The sequence below is a fragment of the Mauremys mutica genome, chromosome 11 (assembly GCF_020497125.1).
Source record: "Mauremys mutica isolate MM-2020 ecotype Southern chromosome 11, ASM2049712v1, whole genome shotgun sequence".
Classification (NCBI taxonomy): Eukaryota; Metazoa; Chordata; order Testudines; family Geoemydidae; genus Mauremys; species Mauremys mutica.
In genome coordinates, this window is record NC_059082.1 from 38866324 (window position 1) to 38887883 (window position 21560).

At 45.7% G+C, this 21560-nt stretch overlaps 1 protein-coding gene across 1 annotated transcript; it reads left to right on the forward strand.

Moving 5' to 3' along the window:
• Window positions 1–927: 927 nt before the first annotated feature.
• LOC123344719 (cytochrome P450 1A5-like) lies at window positions 928–13077 on the forward strand. The gene is made up of 7 exons (XM_044981184.1): window positions 928–1157; window positions 5687–6551; window positions 7685–7811; window positions 8328–8417; window positions 8503–8626; window positions 9383–9469; window positions 11390–13077. Exons 2-7 carry the CDS (start codon window positions 5706–5708, stop codon window positions 11694–11696), a joined length of 1581 nt encoding a protein of 526 aa, XP_044837119.1. The 5' UTR covers window positions 928–1157; window positions 5687–5705; the 3' UTR covers window positions 11697–13077.
• The last annotated feature ends 8483 nt before the right edge of the window (window positions 13078–21560 follow it).

Below are 21560 nucleotides of genomic sequence, written 5' to 3' on the forward strand. Positions count from 1 at the left end.
ATCTGGTCCCTTCCGAGAGAAATCAAAAGACAATGCGGTTTCTCCTATTCACTGGGGGCCAATGTCCTGTGGGGAGAATGTCCCTTGGAGCAGAGCAGCCGGTCAGTAACTTCAGGAGAGGAGGATACTTCTAGGGCCACTGGCGAGGGAGGATGAGAAGCGAAGCGCTAAGCTGTCTGCGCTAAGGGGAAGGGTGTCTGCACAGAGATCGCCCGAAGAAGAGCTCTGTGTAAGCTCCAAAGCTTGTCTCTTTCACCAACAGAAGTTGGCCTAATAAAAAGGTTACCGCCACCACCTCTTTCTCTCACAGATCACAGTGACAGCCGCGGGAATGGCATCCCCTCGCCATGGGGGGCTAGTGACTCCCGCCTCCCCAGGACTGCACCGGGCAATAGAAGAGATGGCAGGGCACAGGGGGCGCCAGCCTCTGCCCTGGATACTGATGTGTTGCTGTACAGGGTTGTTGGGCTGGAGGGTTAGGACTGATTGCGTATTTTGCGCACCAGAGCCACCAGGCGCATTCAGCATTCTCGGAAACACTCTGAGCTGAGCTCCTGAAGCCCTCACGACTCCGGGCACAGAGATACCCACCCGACCCGACCGCCTCCCCCTCTGCCAACAAAGACTCCCCAGAGCTAGTGAGCTCAAGGACCAGCAGCAGCCGAGGCCGGGGGATCCGGGTTTCCAGAAGCAGGATGGAGGAGTCGCGCTCTTGCACGGACTGAGCCAACCTCCCTTTCTCCCGAGCTTCCTCCAGCAGGCGCAGCGGCCACTGAGCTAGAGAGCCCCTGCTTCTGGCACTGACATCTCTGCGCTGCTGCTCGGAGCGAATCCCTGGCGCTCTCCAGGGATCCTGTCCATTGCAAACCACAGCGGTTGTTATGATGGGGATGGAGCTGCTAGTCATTACTTTGCCGTTGGAAGCTTTGTGCACACTTTAGTCACGTGACGGGAGGATGCTCGGCCAATCAGGATGCAAGGAGGTGCATATAAAGCTGGCAAAAAGTGGCACTTCAGTCAAGTTGCTGGGGAGGAGCACTTTGTACCCTCTCCCAACAAGCCGCAGACCCCGGGCATCTCCGAGCTGCACCCAGGAGCACCCGACTCCTCAGAAGAGATCTCCAAGGCAAGCTGCGCCAAGCATCTGGGACGCACAGGTACCGCAGGCTGCTTTCCCCCGCTGCCCGTCTCCGCAGTGCTTTTCTGCAGATCCAGCCGCAGTGTAAACGCTTGGGGGGGGGGGTGCAGATAAATGTGGCTGTCTGGTGGCTTTGCACATATAACGTAGAAAAGTCTCCTCCCCCCCACACTAGTGATAGAATTTGTTAGGCGCTCAAATTACCTGGAGTCCTGGGCTGTCGTGTGATATATTATCAGGTCGACCTCAAGACTGTTTGCAAAAAATCAGAGTGGAACCTAATAGCTGGAATGATACCCTACCCCCCCTGAGCAGGTAGCTTGCAGATGAAATACCATGGGGGCAGTTATAACTCTGTCTCCCACATTCACAAGCAAGAAGTCGTGCAAAGAGTCATATCCAGCCTCCTGCAGGGATATATCTTTGGCAATATTAAGGGTGAGGTCTTGCTCCTGTCAAAATTATTAGCAAAACTTCCATTCAACAGCAAAAGGATGGAGCCCTAAATCTTCTGCTACTGACTTATTTGTCTGGATGGGAATCTCATCAGTTAAGGGAACTCCAGCCAAGCTGGGTTTGTATGTGTGGATGTACCAGAGGAGCTCTCCAAAGGGTTCCCATATTAAGGCTCTGACCTCTCTTCCTTAAGATTCAGATGAGTAAGCAATATGGGATGCTTGTTGGGGGGGATGACTCAAAACCTAGAGATTCCCTATAGAAGGAACAAGAAATGGAGACAAATAGTGCCTGGCAAAACTGTTCTAAACCCCACAAATTTGCTTTAGATCAATTCAGATGGTCTGATTTAAATGTCCCCAAAGATAAGACATTTAGAATGGAGGACATCTTATGGGAGACCCTTATTTTCAGATCCACCTCTGCCCATTGTGCCTTGGTTCTTCAGGGAAGATGTGTCTTCCTTGCGAATTGCCTGGCTTGCTTGTAGGGGTGGATATCCGCTGCTTAATGCTTTCCTAGTCTCTCATAATTTCCTTTCACTAAACAAATAGGAAGACTGTTCCTGGTTTTGCATGAAACAAGCAAATGTCCATTCAGTGATGGGCACAAAAGTCTAGTCTGGGTTTCCTGGTGACTTAAAAACAGCACCTCCCACCCAGGAGAACTGACCCCTTTTAAAGAGTCTACCCATCATCTCATTGTTCTCAGTGAATGAACAGACTCTCTTCCTTCAGTGTGAACTAGGAGATGGCAAAATCTGGACTGATTTCCTCACTCACTAGCTTACATCTCTCCCTTTGTGGAAATGAGAGGCACTCCCTCCCCCATGTTGATCTTTAATGGGTGAATCAGTGACACTATAAACCATACCCTGCTCTTTGGAACTGATAAGATGTAGTGTGTTAGAAACAAACACACAAAAGGAACTGGTGTCTAATCTGTGTGTGCTATTATGCACAGTCAATAGACCCTTCTGGAGAGAGGCACATACTGGTTATAACAAAGCCTCTTGGCTAAAGCTGAACTAGGCTTTGCCTTCAGATTACACCTTTTTCCCCCCTGGCATAAAGAAATGTGGTGTGGTCATACTAAGACTCTTACAGAGATCTTGGTAGCCCCATCTCTCCCTTCTGCATGTGCATATTCCAGGTGATCTTAAACTGAGATCAAACACTCAAGTCCTGCATCCTGTGATACTCTCAGCAAGACTAGAGCCATCAGACCCAGTGTTAGGACCAAATTATAACTTGGGTAACTACCTTCTATGCCCCAGAATTTCCCCTTGGTAGCTCCAAGTCATTAAGGCACCTTCTCTTCAGTCCCCTAGGAAATGCTGGTATAATGCTGCTACAGCCTGTTAGGGAACCATGATGTTCCACTCCAGAAATGGCAACCTTTCAGCAATGAAGTTCTTGGCTATTCTAAGCAAAACCCTGCATGCATTCTTTAGATGAGCTGGGGTGGAATGCTACAGGGTGATGACCCCTAGATAATCAATGGGACTCACTAACCATATGAATAAGAGGAGGAGAATGTGGCCCTGTAAACAGGTCCCCCTTCAGTTCCTGGAAACCCTGCCTGGGTGAATTAAACAGCATATGTAATCCATCAGAGCCTCTGTATTATTTCTCCCTTGTGTGCCAAGTATAACACCAACTGAATATAGCAGCAATTAGGAATCCACCTCCTGTGCCCTGGTTAGATGTTTTATGCTGCTTGCCTTCTTCTCCTGGCTATCCAGCTGATGAGCTAGTTACCTCATTAACTCACCAGGTTCTCTACAGATCCAAGTGATCTCTTCTAACCTTCCAAACCTGCTCAAATTACCTAACTCCCTCCTACTCTACACCCCATACCCTGGGTGCTGTATCTAAGGGTATGTCTACATAGGGATAAAAAACCCAGAGCTGGCCTGGCTCAGCTGACTCAGGTTCTCAGGGCTCTGGTTCCAGAACTAAAAACTTACTGTGTAGATGTTTGGGTTCCGGCTGGAGTCTGAGCTCTGGGACCCTGTGTGACGAAGTCTCCATGGCAACTAATGGCCAGGCCCTTCCCCCCCTTTCAGGGGGATGCTAAAGGTGTGGGCGAACAAAGAGATCAGGTGACCTCCTGGCCTGGGAAAGAGACAAAGCCCAGACAGGAGGGGCTGGAGGGGGTTTTGGGAGTTTTTTGGAAGCTGGCTGGAAAATGGAGGGGAGTGCTCGGGCCTCCCAATGGGGCTATGGCCTCCCTGGGGGCCCCAGATGGACCTAACTAAAGGGGGTCCTGTTGTCTGTACCAGCAAGACCTGTTTTGGGCTGTGTTCCTGTCATCTTAATAAATCTCTGTTTTACTGGCTGGCTGAGAGTCACGTCTGACTGCAAAGTGGAGGTGCAGGACCCTGTGGCTTCCCCAGGATCCTGCCGGGGTGGACCCGCTGTGGGAAGCACATAGGGGGGCAGAGGATGCTGAATGCTCCAAGAGGAGACCCAGGAGGTGAAGCCGTGTGAGCTTCTTGCCCTGAAAACAGTCTGCTCCAAGGGAGAGGCAGCTCCCCAGAGTCCTGACTGGCTTTGTGGGGAGCAGTTCCAGAGTATTGCCTGGGAACTCCGAGACACCCCGCAAGAGTGGATGATCCCAAAGCTCAGGCTCTAGCCTGAGTCTGAATGTCTACACAGCACATTTTAGCCCCACAAGCCTGAGTCCAAGTCAGCTGACCTAGGACAGCTGCAGCTTTTATCCCTGTTGTGGAAGTAGGGAAAGAATTAACAAGGATTTGTAGCGATCTTAATGCATGACAGTCTGTTAGCAAGAGTCAGGCTAGCAGTTAGCAAGAGTTAGGCCAGCTGTAACCCTAATGACACGAGACTTGTAGAAGCGATGATGGTGTGAGGCGAGTGGGAAAGAACTGTGTGAGAAGTTGTCACGACCTTGCATTGATAACCAAATATGCAGACTGGCATCTCCTAGAAGTGAGAAAAATAAGATAGCAGGATGGCCTATGTATAAACAAAATGCAGCTGTTGCTCATTATTGTCTGTGTTATTGCTTGTTATTGTCTGTAACAAAGGTATAAAGGCTTGCTGTAATTGTTTACCTGTTGAGAGACCTGTCCGGGACTGGGGTGACTGTGTGTCCTAGGGCACTCCCTCCCTCTATTGCAATTGCTTGAGAAATAATAAAGTATTTGATTTTGCTGCACCCAAAGAAAAAGCAAGAACTGAGTTTTTCTCCGACACTATGTAGACATAACCTAGCAACCAGGGTGCTACCTTCCAACAAGCTCTGTTTATAGCTGCTTAACTGCACACTGTCATAGGCCTATAGTATGTAAAATGTTTTAGGACCCCTTTAAAGGCTTCTATATAAATGTAAGGTATTATAACTCTTGGGATGAAAGGAGCAAGATCTCTGGTCCTGGGATCATTTAGGAGTAAAATCAATGTGGCAAATTTTTTCACTATGGTCATTTAAAGTAATGTGGTTCAAGTAGAAATAGTCTCTGGGAAATAGATGTTGCAATGAAATTTGCAACTGCATCTTGATAAGAACACTATGTAAATTAGAGTTAAGGCAATGAATATTGTCACTTAGTGCAGGGGTGCTGGAACTTGGGGGACAGCAGCACCCCCTGGCTTGAAGTGATGTCCATCATATACAGGGCTTACCATTTTGTTCAGTGGCTTTCAGCACCCCTACTATAAAAATTGTTCCAGTGCTACTGACTTGGTGAACCTGACTGTACAACATGTAGCATATAATGTCCTATCCTATCTCCTTTTTGGTATTTTGCTGCACATATATTTACATATCTTGTGGGGGTGTTTAAAAGGCAGTGATGTTCACAAAGTCAGTGATTGAATAAACCCCACAAGTGCAAAGTGGGAAAATCAATGGGACAACTCACAGAAAAGTATTACTCAGTCTGAGTACAATGCATTATAATGTAACCCTAAGTAGCTTGCGTAAGATCATAAAGCAAGTGCCCCAACCAAGATTAGAATGCAGGTTTCCTGACTGCTAGCTTTATGAAGTAACCATCAGATAACACTGCCTTACAACCTGAGGTGCCTTCTGGACTTTACTTATCTTTCTTTTGTTTAATCTTAGGGTTCTTAGTCCCTTGAATATGAAGGCTGCAATGTCACCGGTGGGAAGCCTGGGCATTATCTCAGTCACCGAGATCCTTATTGCCTCGGCTGTCTTCTGTCTGACCTTCATGGTCATCAGATCCTTCCGGCAGCAGATCCCCAAGGGGCTGAAGAGGCTCCCAGGACCAAGGGGTTACCCCCTGATAGGCAGCGTGCTGGAGCTGGGGAGCAATCCACACCTGACCTTGACCCAGATGAGCCAGACATATGGAGATGTGATGCAGATACAGATTGGCACCAGACCTGTGCTGGTGCTGAGTGGGCTGGACACCATCAAACAAGCCCTGGTGAAACAAGGGGAGGACTTCATGGGGCGCCCTGATCTCTACAGCTTTCGCAATATTGGAGATGGCCAGAGCTTGACCTTCAGCACTGATTCAGGGGAGGTGTGGAGAGCTCGCAGGAAGTTGGCCCAGAATGCCCTGAAGACCTTCTCTGTCTCACTCAGCCCCAACTCTTCGTCCACCTGCCTCCTCGAGGAGCATGTCTCCAAAGAAGCTGACTACCTAGTAATGAAGTTCCTGCAACTAATGGAAGAAGAGAAGAGGTTTGACCCATATCGGTACGTGGTGGTCTCTGTGGCCAATGTCATCTGTGCTATGTGCTTTGGCAAGCGTTACGACCATGATGACCAGGAGCTGCTCAGTATGGTAAACCTGAACAATGAATTTGGGGAGGTGGCTGCCTCCGGCAACCCTGCAGATTTCATCCCAGTGCTCCAGTATCTCCCTAGCCGCCCCATGAAAATTTTCAAGGATCTCAATAAGAGGTTTGACTCCTTTCTGCAGAAGATTGTTAAGGAGCACTACAGCAGCTTTGATAAGGTAACCGCAGGGCCGGTGCAACCATTTAGGCAACCTAGGCAGTCGCCTAAGGTGCTAGGATTGGGAAGTGGCATTTTCTTTGGCAGTGACCGCGGTGGCCGGATCTTCGGCCGCCCCGGTAGCCACCTGCATTTAGGCAGAGGGAGTTGGGGCAGGGGAGCGCAGGGAGGGACGCCTGCAGCAAGTAAGGGGGGGCACACAGGGGAACTCCCCTCCCCAGCTCACCCCTGCCCCGCCTCCTCCCCGAGCACGCCGTGGCCCCTTCACTTCTCCCACCTCCCAGGCTTGCGGCGCCTAAGCTGCTTGGCACCACAAGCCTGGAAGGCAGGAGAAGTGAAGCAGCGACAGCATGCTCGGAGTGGAGGCGGAGCAGGGGTGAGCTGGAGCGGAAGGGGGCCTCAGGGCAGGGGGAGAGCTGCCGCGGAGGGGGGGTGTGCCTCAGGTTGGAGGGGGGGAGCTGCCATGGGGGGGGTGCCTCAGGGAGGAGGGGGGCGCCTCAGGGCGGGGGCTTGGGGACGGGGGAGGGCGCAAGGTGGAAGTTTCGCCTAGGGCGCGAAACATCCTTGCACTGGCCCTGAGTAACCGGCTTGGAGGCGACTCATTTGCATCGGTTTTCCTGCTCTGTCCTTCATTGTCTGCTCATTATCTTTTCTCTGTTGCTTTCTGGCTCAAGCAAATATCAGTTGAAGCAGAGGTTAGAGAAGAGGTAGTGGAGATCGTGCACCATCTTCTCTCTAGCCAAATAGCATTTCTTCCACCGAAACGTTGCAAATTAAAACCCAATTTCTTACAAACCGACGACTTAGAGGCATTGATTGCTATAATTGCTAAATGTTTTCAATTGATTATAACACTTTTTAAAATCTAAGTATCATAGCTGCTGTAAGAAGTAATATAGTTCTCTCTATTATCATAACTTGGGACAAATAGCATTATCTGTTGGCTAATAACTGCAGGGGAGAAAAGCTTATTTGCACCTCTGAACCTGCAGTATAATCATGCTTTGGAGTTCACACACTTGTGTCAACGAGGCACTAGACTTTCCTCCCTCCAGCAGTGGACTGTTCCTATTTAACTGCCTTAGTGTTTTGGAATTTGGTACCCTTTGCAACCTGTGGTCTTTCCAATTTCAGGACAATATTCGAGACATCACTGACTCCCTGATTGGGCATTGTCAGGAGAAGAAAGTGGATGAATCTGCCAAAATTCAACTCTCTGATCAGAAGATTGTCAACATAGTCAATGACCTTTTTGGAGCTGGTAAAAATACTTGTATTCAAATCAAAGCAATTCCAGATTTTTTTGGTTCCAATTTATCCTCAGGCCTTTGATTCATGCAACTCTCATTCTCTGAGGCGTAAAGGATACTTCAGTTAAATTTTTACAAACTGAAAGCTTGGAAGTTCTTGAATAAAGAGTCTTTGGCAATTCAGTCCCCCTGAAGGACTTTGTAGGAACTGTAGCCGTGAAACAAGTTCTCAAGAGACAGTTGTGTACTGCTGTTTAGTGTTGACAATCCAGAGCTGGGATGATAAAACTACTAGAGATGGGCCTGAACTAAAATTTTGGCTTCAAACACCCTTGAATTTATGTTGTGGCTCATCCACGTTTTTGATTAACCTTACAGTGTTGATAAAACAAAAAAGCACTGCTACTAACATTAACAACATGCAAAATTGGCCAAGAAATGATGAAAATCTAAAGTCATGGGGTGGTAAATTTCCTTTGACTTGTCTTCACATGATGACTAAATGCTTTTACTTTGTGTCTATCCAGGTTTTGACACTGTGACAACTGCATTGTCTTGGAGTCTCATGTATCTTGTGACATATCCAGAAATTCAGAAGAAGATTCAGGAAGAATTAGGTAGGTTCATGCTTTCAGTTATAAAAGTTTCAAGGTCTGTCTTGAAGGCTGGGTTCCAAACAACTTCCTCCACTCTAACCTGTAGATCAGATGATTGGCAGAGAGAGGAGACCCAGACTGTCAGACCGCCCCATGCTGCCTTATACAGAAGCTTTTATCTTAGAGATGTTCAGACATTCCTCCTTCCTGCCCTTCACCATTCCTCACTGGTACGTGCTGTAACTGTCAAGGCTGGTTTGTGCCCTTTTTTTTGTGCTGCTCGGTGAGAATGGTCTTCTGACTCAGCCCCCTTCCTGTGCAGACTAACACAGAATTCTTTACCTTGTTATCCCCTTAACCACCTCCTGATATGAAGCCAAGTAACCCATACTCCTCTGTGGGAATAGTGCAAAAGGCACCCTCACTCCTCAAAGTGAATGAGGGGGGGAATACATTTGAATTAATTATTCAAACCCTTCCTGTAGCCTTATCTATACATGGGATTAACTCCAATTCAGCAACTGATGTAGCTGTGATGCAAAGGGTGGCTTTAGTTGGGGTTTGTACTGGTGTAGCTGCACTGGTTGTTGTTAGCAAGCTGCTGAATCCCAAGTACAGTTAGTTTCACTTCAGACCCTCCAATTCACCTGATGCAGGGCCATTAAGAGCTATAGCACAGTGTCTTAATGTTTTCTTCTCTTCCTTGGGAGAAACCATGTCACCTGATCACTTCTACAGGCATTTGTTTCCTGTGACAGGAACTTTGTTTGCTAGTAACGTGAGTTTGAAAGTTCTCCATTTCCCAGAAATGTTCACAATTAACACTGCAAGTACAAACAAGGATGGGCATCACTTAACACAAGTCCGAGGAATGCAAATAAGATGCATAAAACAGGACACTTCTCTAGAACTGTCACCTCACTTTGATTCACCTGAAAGGGGCCTTGCAGCTTTTTTAAACTTAAGACAACCCCTGTTTCTTTCAGCACAACGAAAGACACAGTACTGAATGGCTACTTCATCCCGAAGGATCTCTGTGTGTTTATCAACCAGTGGCAAGTCAATCACAATGAGTAAGTTCAGTCAGACCAAATAAGATGAGTTGGTGCTAAAATTGTTCCAATGCCTTTATATCAATAAGCCAAACCTAGGTGAGTCCTAAATGACTGTACTGAATTATTGGGAATATGCTGCAGAAATTATTTCAATAGAAACCCTGTAAACAGGTTGAAGTTTGTTTCTTTTCTTTTCTCTTGGGGGGTGGGGGGGAGTGACCTCACTGAGGATTTACTGTACGACTGGTAAACAATGAGTCTTTAGTCTCTTCACTAACGCTAGTAGAATTCCATGGATTCGAATGGAGTTCTGACTTTCAACCTTGTGAGAGGTGAACTGGGACCAGTGTGGCTTTTAGATACTAATGTTTGAGCCTTTCCTCGCACCCATATGCCACAGTAACTAATGTTGTTCATAGTGGGCCCGCAGGTAGCAGCTAGACTAGGTTTAACCTAGTTTAAGGAAAGCCATGCCTCACCAATCTTGCAATTCTTTAGGGGAGTCAACAAACATTTGGATCAGGGTGATCCAGTTGATATTGTAAGCTTGGATTTTCAGAGCTTTTGACAAGGTCCCTCACCAAAGGCACTTAAGGAAACTAAGTAGCCCTGGGATAAGAGGGAAGGTCCTCTCATGGATCAGAAACTGGTGAAAGAGTAGGAATAATGGGTCAGTTTTCACAATGGAGAGGTGAACAGCGGGTCACCCAAGAATTTTTACTGGGATTTGTGCTATTCAACATGTTCTGGAAAAGGGGGCGAAGTGGCAAGTTTGCAGACAATACAAAATTATTCAAGATATATCCAAAGCTGAATGCAAAGAGTTAGAGGTATCTCACAAAACTGGATGAATGGGCAACAAAATGGCAAACGAAATCCAACGTTGATAAGTGCACAGTAATGCATATGGGAAAATCCCGTTTCTCTCTCCTTCTCTAAATTAGTTGTTACCACCAAACAAAGATCTAGGTGCCACCATCGATAGTTCTCTGAAAATTTCCATTCAATGCACAGCAATGATAAAAAAGACTAACAGTATGTTAGGGACTATTTAGGAAGGGATAAAAAAATAAGACAGAAAATATCATCATGCTGCTATATAAATCGATGGTGTACTCACTCCTTGAATACTATGTCCATTTGTGGATGCCCCATCTCAAAGTCTATAGTAGAACTGGAAAAGCTTCAGAGAAGGGCAACAAAGATGACAAAAGGGTATGGAATGACTTCCATACCAGAAAAGACTAAAAAGATTAAGGCAGTTCTGCTTAGAAAAGATATGGTTAATGGGGGAGGAAATGACAAGTCTATAAAATCATGAATGGTGTGGAGAAACTGAATAGGGAAATGTTGTTGTTTCTCCTTTTACACAACACAAAAACCAAGGGTCTCCCAATGAAATGAATAGACAGCAGGTTTAACACCAACAAGTGGAAGTACATTTTCACACAATGCACAACTAACCTGTGGAACTCACTGCCATTGGATGTTGTGATGGCCAAAAGTATAACTGAGTTTAAAAAAAAAATTGGATAGGTCCATTATGGATGGTCTGGGATTCAACTGGTTTTTCCAGGAAAATTTCAAATTATGAAACCTCAAATCATCATTTTAAAAATAAAATTGAGCCCATTAATGACTTGTTTTCCCCTTAGCTGAAACTATATTGCCTTTGGTCACTAACATAATGGGTTAAATTCATCCCTGGTGTAACTACATGAACTTTCAAGTAAGTAACACCAGAGCTGAATTTGACACAGGATTTTGTTGCAGTGCTAAAGGTAAGAGCACGAATGAATAGTAATAGTGGGATGTGAGGCTGAAAACTATTGCCATGTTTCACATGAGTCTGTTCTGATGCTATTCATGCTGAAATGCCTGCTTTCCTAGTAATCTTTCAGATGATGGTACAACTACCGTCTTCTCCTTCCATTTCAGGAAGCTTTGGAAAGATCCATCTACCTTCAACCCAGAGCGTTTCCTCAGTGCTGAAGGGACTGAAGTAAACAGGGCAGAGAGTGAGAAAGTGATGACGTTTGGCTTGGGGAAGAGGAAGTGCATTGGTGAGTCCATTGGCAGGTGGGAGGTCTTCCTCTTCTTGACCATCCTGCTCCAGCAACTGGAGTTCAGCGTATGTGATGGTGAGAGGGCCGACATAACACCTCAGTATGGACTGACCATGAAGCACAAGAGGTGTGAGCACTTCCAGATTAAACAGCGCTTTGAAGTGAAGAAATCTGGGTGAGCTGCAGATTCTCATTGCTAGGACCCAGAGGGAAATGCAACATCACAATAGTTTGGCTTTTGGAAACTACCACCAAGACCACTTTGAATGCTGACATGCTCTAGAGCATAAGATAATACAAGCCATGTTGACTCTGCATCTGTACTGACATAGTGGAGGTTTGCTCATATCTGACATGTCAATGTACTCTATCTGCAGCTGTTTATTGGCATTCAAAGACTGTATTGCAAATGACTCAAAAATTGGTAACGCCTGCCAAGTATGCCCTGAGGAGCATGCCCTATAGCGACATCTTACACTTCAATTAGCCAGCTCCATCATTCTTACCTGTAGAAACAACAGAATCGGGCAACATGCTTTGATCATGCAGCTGATCTTGAGAGGTTTTACACTGAGTATCTTGAGTTCTCTGCTGAACTTCCGTTAACATCCCTGAGGTGTAGTTCTTTTATGACAGGCACCCAGGTTTTTTTGTGTGCCTTAGTTTAGAATAAGCAATTTTGGCCTAAGATTATCTCTGAAATGTAACCAGCTGGCTATGGCTGTGAAATATATATTGAATATAGAATCAGATGTATAACCTGTAAACAGAACACATTTTGCAGACATTATTTCTAATCTCACTGGCTCATCTCAGTTGTCTAAAGGTTTTGAGGAGAAACATAACCAGCCTTCTCCTAAATGGCTGGGATGAATAATTTTCAGATTAGGAGTCGTTTGTGAAATTTCCAATCTATTTGTGCTGGCTGAAATGCATCTTTTGGCAGAGAGCTAGCTCAATACCCATGTACTACTTAAGTCTTATTTTCAAGGCTTATGTGAACTTAAGTGTTGCAGAGAGAAATGTCACCTGCTGTGTGGCTGGTCAGCTAAATCACATGGTATCTATCCTTCTCCCTGAAATATTTTAAAGAGGAGAATAGTGAAACATGCTTATCTTGTAAGAAAATTCATAAAACTGTTGGGATTTGTGAGCATTTCCTTTAATATTTGGCAATTGTCTGGATACTTGTAAATAACCCTTAGCAAACAACTTGATACCGTTGTACATGAAAATCATATTAAGTCAGCAGTGTTACTAGACCAGGTCTATTCATCTAACAAAAAGCCTTTTTTCAAAGTCCCAAGTTAAAATGGGTGAAAACAAAGGATAGACAGTGAGAGGGGAAACCAAAGACATTATTTGCCTTCAAACTGTGTATTGCTGCTCTTTAAAACTAGTTTTTAGAGAGAATTGGTAATAGATTTATATGTTCAGTCTAGCAAAAGGGGAGGAGGGACAGTAAGTGGGACTCTATCTTGTACTGACAACCTCTGCTGTATTCCATATGTCCATCCAGAGTAGTTGTCTTCATTACAAATAAAGGAAGCTTATGTCCATGCTCATGGCTTGCTTATTTTGTACCTGGCTGAAATGTGATCTGTATGTAAGTTTCATTTAACTGATAAAATATCTAAGAAGTACATGTAGAAAATCTCTGAAATAATAATCATTAACATGAGATGCTCTTGATTGTTGCCTGAAAGTCTGTGTGCCATAGGTAACTCCAACAAACTCAGTCACATGTTACTGATCTCTTCCTCATTTTCAGGGGCCCGATTTAGGCACTTTTGCATCCAGCTTCTCTGTTCTGATATCAGCCAGCTGTTACTCACTGTAGGAACAGTCTTGCCACTAAAGTCAATGGGAATTTTGAAGTCCTCACTGAGGCTAGATCAGGCCTTTGCTCTGCATACAGAGAATGCAGCTATATTAACGCCTAATCTAATACTTATTGAAGTCATAGAGTCAAAAATTCTCCATGTACCATGAGCTATAAAGCCAGTTCAGCTCTTGTTTTCACTGAAAGTCAGGCCTAACCCTACAGAGACTACTAAAATGGAACAAAGACCATAGTTTATGAATGATTGACTTTCACAGAATGCTTCATCCTTGTGTGTGTTCCCTCTTAGACACTTGTCTACACTGTCCCAGCCGGTGATGCATAACAATCCAAGGGATGCATCTGCATGGTTCAGGGGATACAATCTGGTTTGCAACTAGTGCTCTGCACTTCCCTTTCTCTATGTATTACTTCCTACTCCCTGCATAACTTCCTTCTCAAAACAGGCAACTCACAAGAGTGACTGAAACTTGGCCGTAAATATAGACTGCACCAGGCCGCAAGGAGTCATAGTATATGAGAGATTTCTCAGAAAACTGCACATACACAGTGGCATCTAACTTGTACATGGACATCCCACTAGAAATTTGTGTACACACACTTTTTGTGGCTGAAATTACATATGCAGCCTTCTCAAAACCTAGCCCTTGATGCTATGAAAATGTCCATACAGATTGGACTTGTTCAGAGCCATGGGGGTTCTAGGACAACTCAAAGCAACTCAGTTGTTACATGAGACCCTGCTTTAATGAGGCTACGTGTTCCTTAAACAGGTAATACAACACCTTCAGTGTAAATAATGGAAGTTACTTGTATTATGAAGAATTGGGACCCCGTATATACTCAAACACATCCAAGCAGTGACACCAAATACCACTACTGGACACCCTCAAGTCGGGGCAGCTCTATGTATTTTGCTGCCCCAAGCACGGCAGTCAGGCGGCTTTCAGCGGCATGCCTGTGGGAGGTCCGCTGGTAACGCAGATTCAGCAGCATGTGTGCGGGAGGTCCGCCGGTCCCGCGCCTTCGGCGTGCCCACCGCCAAATTATTCCTGAAACCACAGGACCGGCAGACCTCCTGCAGGCATGAGGCAGCCTCACACCCTCATGGCAACTGGCACGCCACCCCCACCCCCATGGCTTGCTGCCCCAGGCACCTTGCTGCGCTGGTGCCTGGAGCCACCCCTGCCTCAAGCACGCTTACTATGCTTTAGTCTATTAACTCCGGAGCAAGTTGAATAGTAAAAAATAGTTGACCACTGTAGTGAAGAAAAGTGCTAAACTGGCCTCTCTTGCTGAAGAAGCAAGCCCTTGTTAGTCAGCAATATTCAAATGACCCCCAGCTAGTCCCAAAACTGTACAAATCCCCCAAAACCATGAATTTCAGCACAGTTGATTCCTCAACTGAAAATTCATTCTAAAAGTGCATTATTCCAATAAGGTGAAGTTTTCCTCTGGATAGATGGTCTGTTCAACGTCTACATATCAGCTCAGGTCCCACATCAGCCCTACTTTGAGAACTGAGGTGGTGCATAAGCCTTGTGCTGGTGCCCTCTGTCCAGGGTGAATTGCACCACTGTTGAAAATTTTCCCTTTGACTTCCATGGCTGTACACAGTGTAGTTTTAGTTGTGTCAGTACCAGGATATTAGAGAGGCAAGGTGGGGGAGGCGATATCTTTTATTGGACCAACTTAATAAAATGCTTAAGAGTTGAATAAACTATCATGACTGTTACAGTTCCAAGCAACTTCACCTGTATTTCCCCACAGTGGGCCAGCAAGGGTCTTCACTCTTAGGCCTCTGGTTCCTCAGATATTACCTCTCTTGGGTGGAGACCTGCGTCTCTCTCCCTTCTGACTAGGGTATGACAAGCTGAAGAGTTCCCTGCCTTCACTGTATATTTCCCAGCAAAGACAGGCTGCCTAAAACAGGCCTGCTTACTTTCTCTTCAGAGATGGAAACAGTGCGACTGCTGCAGATAAAAGTTGCCATCCATCCAACTCTTTCTAAGCAAGCCTACTTTATTCTTAAAGTAAAAAGCATTACAGAAAGCACACTAAAAACAATAAAAGAACTCACATATGCACTAATAAGTAGGGCCCTACCAAATTCACGGCCATGAAAAACATGTAATGGACTGTGAAATCTGGTCTTTTGTGTGCTTTTACCCTATACCAGGGGTTGGCAACCTTTCAGAAGTCATGTGCCGAGTCTTCATTTATTCACTCTGATTTAAGGTTTCATGTGCCAGTAATACATTTTGACATTTTTAGAAGATCTTTCTATAAGTCTATAATATATAACTAAACTATTGTATGTAAAGTAAATAAGGTTTTTAAAATTTTTAAGAAACTTCATTTAAAATTAAATTAAAATGCAGAGCCCCCCAGACTGGCGGCCAGGACCCGGACAGTGTGAGTGCCACTGAAAATCAGCTCATGTGCCGCCTTCGGCACACGTGCCATAGGTTGCCTACCCCTGCCCTATACTATACAGATTTCACAGGGGAGACTAGCGTTTCTCATTTTGGGGGTCTTGATCCAAAAGGGAGTTGCAGGAGGGTCACAAGGTTATTTTAGGGGGGTTGCAGTATTAGCATCCTTACTTCTGCGCTGCCTTTTGATCTAGGCAGGAGAGCAGTGGCTGTTAGCCAGGCACCCGACTCTAAAGGCAGTGCCCCTCTAGTAGCAGTAAAGGTGGCAATACCCTACCATGCCACCCTTACTTCTGTGCTGCTGGGCAGCCAGGGAGTGGCAGCTGCTGACTGAGAGCCCAGCTCTGTAGGCAGCAGCGCAGAAGTAAGGGTGGCAATACCATACCATGCCATCCTTATTTCTGTGCTGCTGCTGCCAGAAGCGCTGCCTTCAGAGCTGGGCTCTGACCAGCAGCCACCACTCTCCAGCTGCCCTGCTCTGAAGGCAGTGCTGCTGCCAGCAGCAGCGCAGAAATAAGGGTAGCAATACCACAACCCCCTGTACAATAACCTTTCAACACTCCCCCCCGCCACACACACAACTCCTTTATGGGTCAGGACCCCTAAAATTACACCACCATGAAATTTCAGATTTAAATAGCTGGAATCATGAAATTTACTATTTTTAAAATCCTGTGACCATGAAATTGGCCAAAATGGACAATTAATTTAGTAGGGCCCTACTCATAAGCTTCCCAGGGTTAACTCCAACCCTAACATGGATTCTGGCAGGATAAGTTCTTCAACTGCCCATACAGGGGGTTTCCTGGTGGTTACCACTTCATCACAGCTTCAGCTCAGAACAAGCACTCAGTCTTATGAGGCCTCAGTAGGCCAAGCCCTATCAACCCTACCCTAAGGAGTGGGGCCCTCCATGGACAAAATGTCATGACCGCATGCTAGATCAAGATCATCTGCCTTGAGTCAGTCTTAACTCAGGTTATTTATTGCAGAGTCCTTTCTTGGTGTGTTGGTCTCTGGAGAATCCAGTTTAGAACATAAGAACATAAGAACATAAGAGTGGCCATAGTGGGTCAGACGGAAGATCCATGTAGCCCGGGGCTCCGGTGGACCTCCCGCAGGCATGACTGCGGCAGGTCCGCCGGCCCAGCCTGCCGCCCCCCCGGGAAAGTGCCGCCCCAGGCAGGTGCTTGCCCCGCTGGGCTCTGGAGCCGGCCCTGAGCCCAGTATCCTGTCTTCCAACAGTGGCCAATGCCAGGTGCCTCAGAGGGAATGAACAGAACAGGTAATTATTAAGTGTTCCATCCCCTGTCGCCCATTTTAAGCTTCTGGCAAACAGAGGCTAGGGACACCATCCCTGCCCATCCTGGCTAATAGCCATTGATGGACCTATCCTCCATGAACGTATCTAGTTCTTTTTTGAACCCTGTTATAGTCTTGGCCTTCACAACAGCCTCTGGCAAAGAATTCCACAGGTTGACTGTGCATTGTGTGAAAAAATACTTCCTTTTGTTTGTTTCACTTGGTGACCCCCTAGTTCTTGTGTTAGGAAAAAGGGTAAATAACACTTCCTTATTTACTTTCTTGAATTAGTATGTGCATATTTCTCCGATGGGTGGAGGGGTAGGGTGGTGGCCTCAAAGGCTGGTAACAGGGCAAGTTCATTACTCCCCCCACCCTCCAGAGAGGGTACATGCAGTGCCACAACAACACATACACAATAGCCTTTTCCATACAATGTACCCAAAGGTATTAACCCTAATTCAGTAGGTTTAACTTAATTCTGTAAAGTTTATCTTAATTCCATAAGACTTGTTCAGGACTTACAAGATATTGTCAGTCTGTCAAAAAGCCAACATGACATAAAGGATATTTAATCCTGCTTCTTACCTCTGGAGGAACTTTGCTACAAACTGAAGCTCTGAACAAAGGACTGAATGACCCATCCAAGCTGTGGATGTACTCCACAGATTTGACTTAAGCCAGCAATTTATTCCACCACTGCTACAAGCCTGAACCAAGAACTTTGCCATTACTGTATGTAATTGATTCCTTTAACCAATTTTAACTCACCTTTCTTTCTTTCTTTCTTTCTTTCTTTCTTTCTTTAAATAAACCTTTAGATTTTAGATACTAAAGGATTGGCATCAGCATGATTTTGGGGTAAGATCTAAATTATGTATTGACCTTGGTGTGTGGCTGGTCCTTTGGGATCAGAGAAACCTATTATTTTATGAGACTGGTTGTAAAGAACCACTCATTTCTGAATCCAGTGATTTAGGTGGTGATATAAGAACTGGAAGGCCTGAGGAAACTGCCTTTATGTTTTCTTGTAAGCCAGTGTGGTGAAACAGGAGTTTACTTTTGTAGCTGGTTTGGTATATCTTATAAAAGAATAACCAGATCTGGGTTGTGTTTGCCCTATTTCTCGGCAGTTTGTCCTGAATTTGGCATCCTCAGTTGTGACCCACTAAGACACAGTTACACCAGCCAACCAAAGGAAAGCTTAGAAGCAGCCAATCAGGGCCAGGCTGCACCCTATAAGAAGGGTTGCAGGGCAGAGAGGAGCTGAGTCTCTCCCTGGAGCTTCAGGGAGAATGACTGGTTGCCTGTAGAGAGAAATACCTCGGATAGAGCAGCGCTGGCCAGGGTCAGGAGAGCAAGCGGAGCTCCAGCCTGGCTGGCTCCCAGACTGTGGCCTTGATGCAGGGTCCAAGTAGGTGCTGGGACTATGGAGAAGTGGCCCAGGGAAAGCAGGTAGCGGCAGAGGGGAAGGAGAGGCAGTGAGCGGCTGCCAGCTATAGGGTCCCTGGGTCGGGGCCCTCTCCTTGCCCCACTCGCCACTGAAGGAAGTGGCCACCACAAGAGGAGGGCACCCTGCTGATGGACAGAGTTAATTCCAGGTGCAACCAGCAGGAGGTGGCACGATGGTGAGCACAACCCATTACACAGAGCCAGCATTAGGGGGTGGCAAGCAGAGACCCAGCAAAGCTCAGATACATGCTGAAGCCCGAGCCCTGCCGCCCTAGGCTGAAATCAGATTAATGAAAGGGGTACAGTAGTTTGGAAAGGTTGAGAACCACTGTACTACATCATATGCATCATGTGGTCACTTCACCAGATCAGTTGGTGGCTCTGTGGTCACCTCCTTAAGGAGGTAAGTGAAATGACTTGTCTCTTCAAAGAAGCTTTCCTTCCACAATTACCTTTATTGTTCCCACTGCCACCTTCAGCTACTCTAATTATTTTGTTCTTTATATTGTCACAAGCACAGCCTGCAGTTTAAGTTGGCAAGATCAGCAAGTTCACAGATGAAACACAGTCTGTTCCTGCCACTAATTTAGTAGCCAAACAAAATACGGCCATTTTCCTGAGTCATTCTGGGCTTCTGGTGGAAAACAGCTGGATTCAATAGAGATGGAGGGAAAGTGGGAAACATCATGGTATCTTGAAAGTGAGAATCTGATATAAAGAAGAGATACAGGTTAGATGTGGGCAAAAGCTAGAGTTGATTTTGAAAGTTCATCAATTGGATTTTGGCTTTCCAAATCAAAATCCAGACATGATTCAAATCTAAATCCCATTTAGCCTGAACCCCCAAAATGTGAGATGGGGAAGGAAGTTAAATCCTTCTGATTTTGGCCCATCTTTAGTATTTTTATGAGTGGAATAAGTCCTGTGACCCCAAGCATGGTTGCTGGGCACACTTTGGCATTCTAAGAAGTCACTTTCTGTTTCTTACTATTGAATGAGAAATGATTGTAATGTACTTTCTCATTTCGCTCTTCTGTCAGTGACTCAGAAATGGCAGCAAGGTGAGCTGACATAATTAGACCCAACCCATGCGTGACAGCTGGCAGATCTGCCCTGTACCAATTCTTACACAGAATTCTGCTACACCTACTTATTATATAAGGTGGGAGGTGCCAGCCATATGCTCTTATTGCCATATTGTTCATAAAGGAAACATCGGGTGGAAGAGAATCCCCTGAAAGATGAACTGAGAAAAGTCACTGAGTGCATCTTTGACATTAACATCAATGACACTACAGGGCTGGGCCAATATAGCAGGTCTTGTGCTCATCAGGACAATAAATACAGCTGGGAAATCAGAATCTATAATCATAGGCAATGATGTAAGCTGTTATAAAAGATGAATCTTTGGACCTATTTGGACCATATGAAAGTAAAGAAAATGTATATTGATCACCTTTCATCGTGTTCAAGAAACTGAAATACAATAATAAACACAATGTTCTTGACTCAGAAGCTCAGGGCCCCATGTAGGCACACATCTTGTGCTTAAGGACATCCCAGTCCAGCCAAAGAGAATTCCGAAGGTGGTGAATATGTATTGTATTTCTAATGCATGAGGCACTGAAATTCCCCTAACTGGTAATAGGCCAGGTTACCAAGGGAGATAAATATGTCCTCTTGCTTCATCTAGATCACACCAGTTTGAATGTCACTATGAAGCAATCTATGTCAAATGACAGTCACGACTAGAGAATGATTCCCTTTAATTGCAAGATGTGACAAGGATAGTAACCCAAAAAGGAATGGTGAGATTCATGAGCTCTAAGGAACATAAGGAGGTAGAGGGCAGTTATTTCTTGAGTGAATAATGGAATATCTGAATTATGTATATCCAAGCTCCCTGCTCGAAATATGGCGGCTCTCTAGTACTGCTAACAGTAGTGCGCTATGTAATCCCTAGGGCATGCTCAGCCCTCCATCTTTCCAAAGTACAGAAGCATTGACCTCGTGCAATTTATCCTGTTGTGGCTCTTTTGATAAGACCAGAAAACGCAATGTCTTGACTGTTCTGCAGGGACATTGCCATCTCCCCTCCCCCCATGACATTTAAGTAAGAGAAAAGGCTTGCTTAGATTCCTTTGCCGGAAACTCTGACCCTCAGCAGATGCTATGATGCAACTCCCTTTCCCCTCGGCTGATGGCCTGGAAGGCCTCATCCTCCCTCTGTGCGTGCCAGGCCTGTCTTTCCTCAGTGGAGTTTGTATCAATGGGGCCTCCTCCTCTGCCCTCAATGGGTGTTGTGAGTAGGGATGAGGGGAGAGGAGGAAGCCCCATTGATATGCGCCCACCTCCCCATAGTAGGTGTTGTGAGTGGGGCTGTGTGACTCAGGGAGCTCTTGGTGCCAACTGGCAGAGGGAACAGGCTGTGAGAGGATTTTTGGGATGCTTCCAAAGGAAACGTAGGGTAGGATGTGAGTAGAAGGGGGGGAACAGCTCCTTTATTCCTGTTGGGTTTCTTTCCCCTGTCCTGACTTTCCTACCCCTTTTCCTTCCTATTTATCCCCATTGTCCTCCTTTCTTTCCTATTCTCTACACTCTCATTCTGGGTCCTTTCTCTTTTCCCTCTTGTGCCCGCCTCTCCTGTCTCTTTAGGCAGAGGCTGCATAGCCTTTGGCCTAACGTGCAGTAGGGCTGAAGTGGTGTTGGGACATCTGTGGATTATAGAGAAACCTAAGTGTGATTTAGTTGGGGATTGGCTGATTTAGCTGGTGTTGGTCCTGCTGTGAGCAGGGGGTTGGACTAGATGACCTCCTGAGGTCCCTTCCAACCCTGATATTCTATGATTCTATAAGGTTACTAATCGTCATAATCATTGAAAAAATGTATGTACAGATAATATGTAAGGAGTTAGTTACATATGCTAAAGATTATGCTCTTAAGGTCTGCGAGCTGGGCCTGGTCACCAAAATGTAATAACATTTCTTTCAGGCAGGAAACACTTGTCTACC

Coding starts and splice junctions, on each gene's coding strand:
- LOC123344719 (XM_044981184.1), top strand. CDS start 5,706: ATGAAGGCTGCAATGTCACCGGTGGGAAGCCTGGGCATTATCTCAGTC. Junction 7,812..8,327: donor CAATGACCTTTTTGGAGCTG/GTAAAAATACTT, acceptor GTGTCTATCCAG/GTTTTGACACTGTGACAACT. Junction 8,418..8,502: donor GAAGATTCAGGAAGAATTAG/GTAGGTTCATGC, acceptor TCTAACCTGTAG/ATCAGATGATTGGCAGAGAG.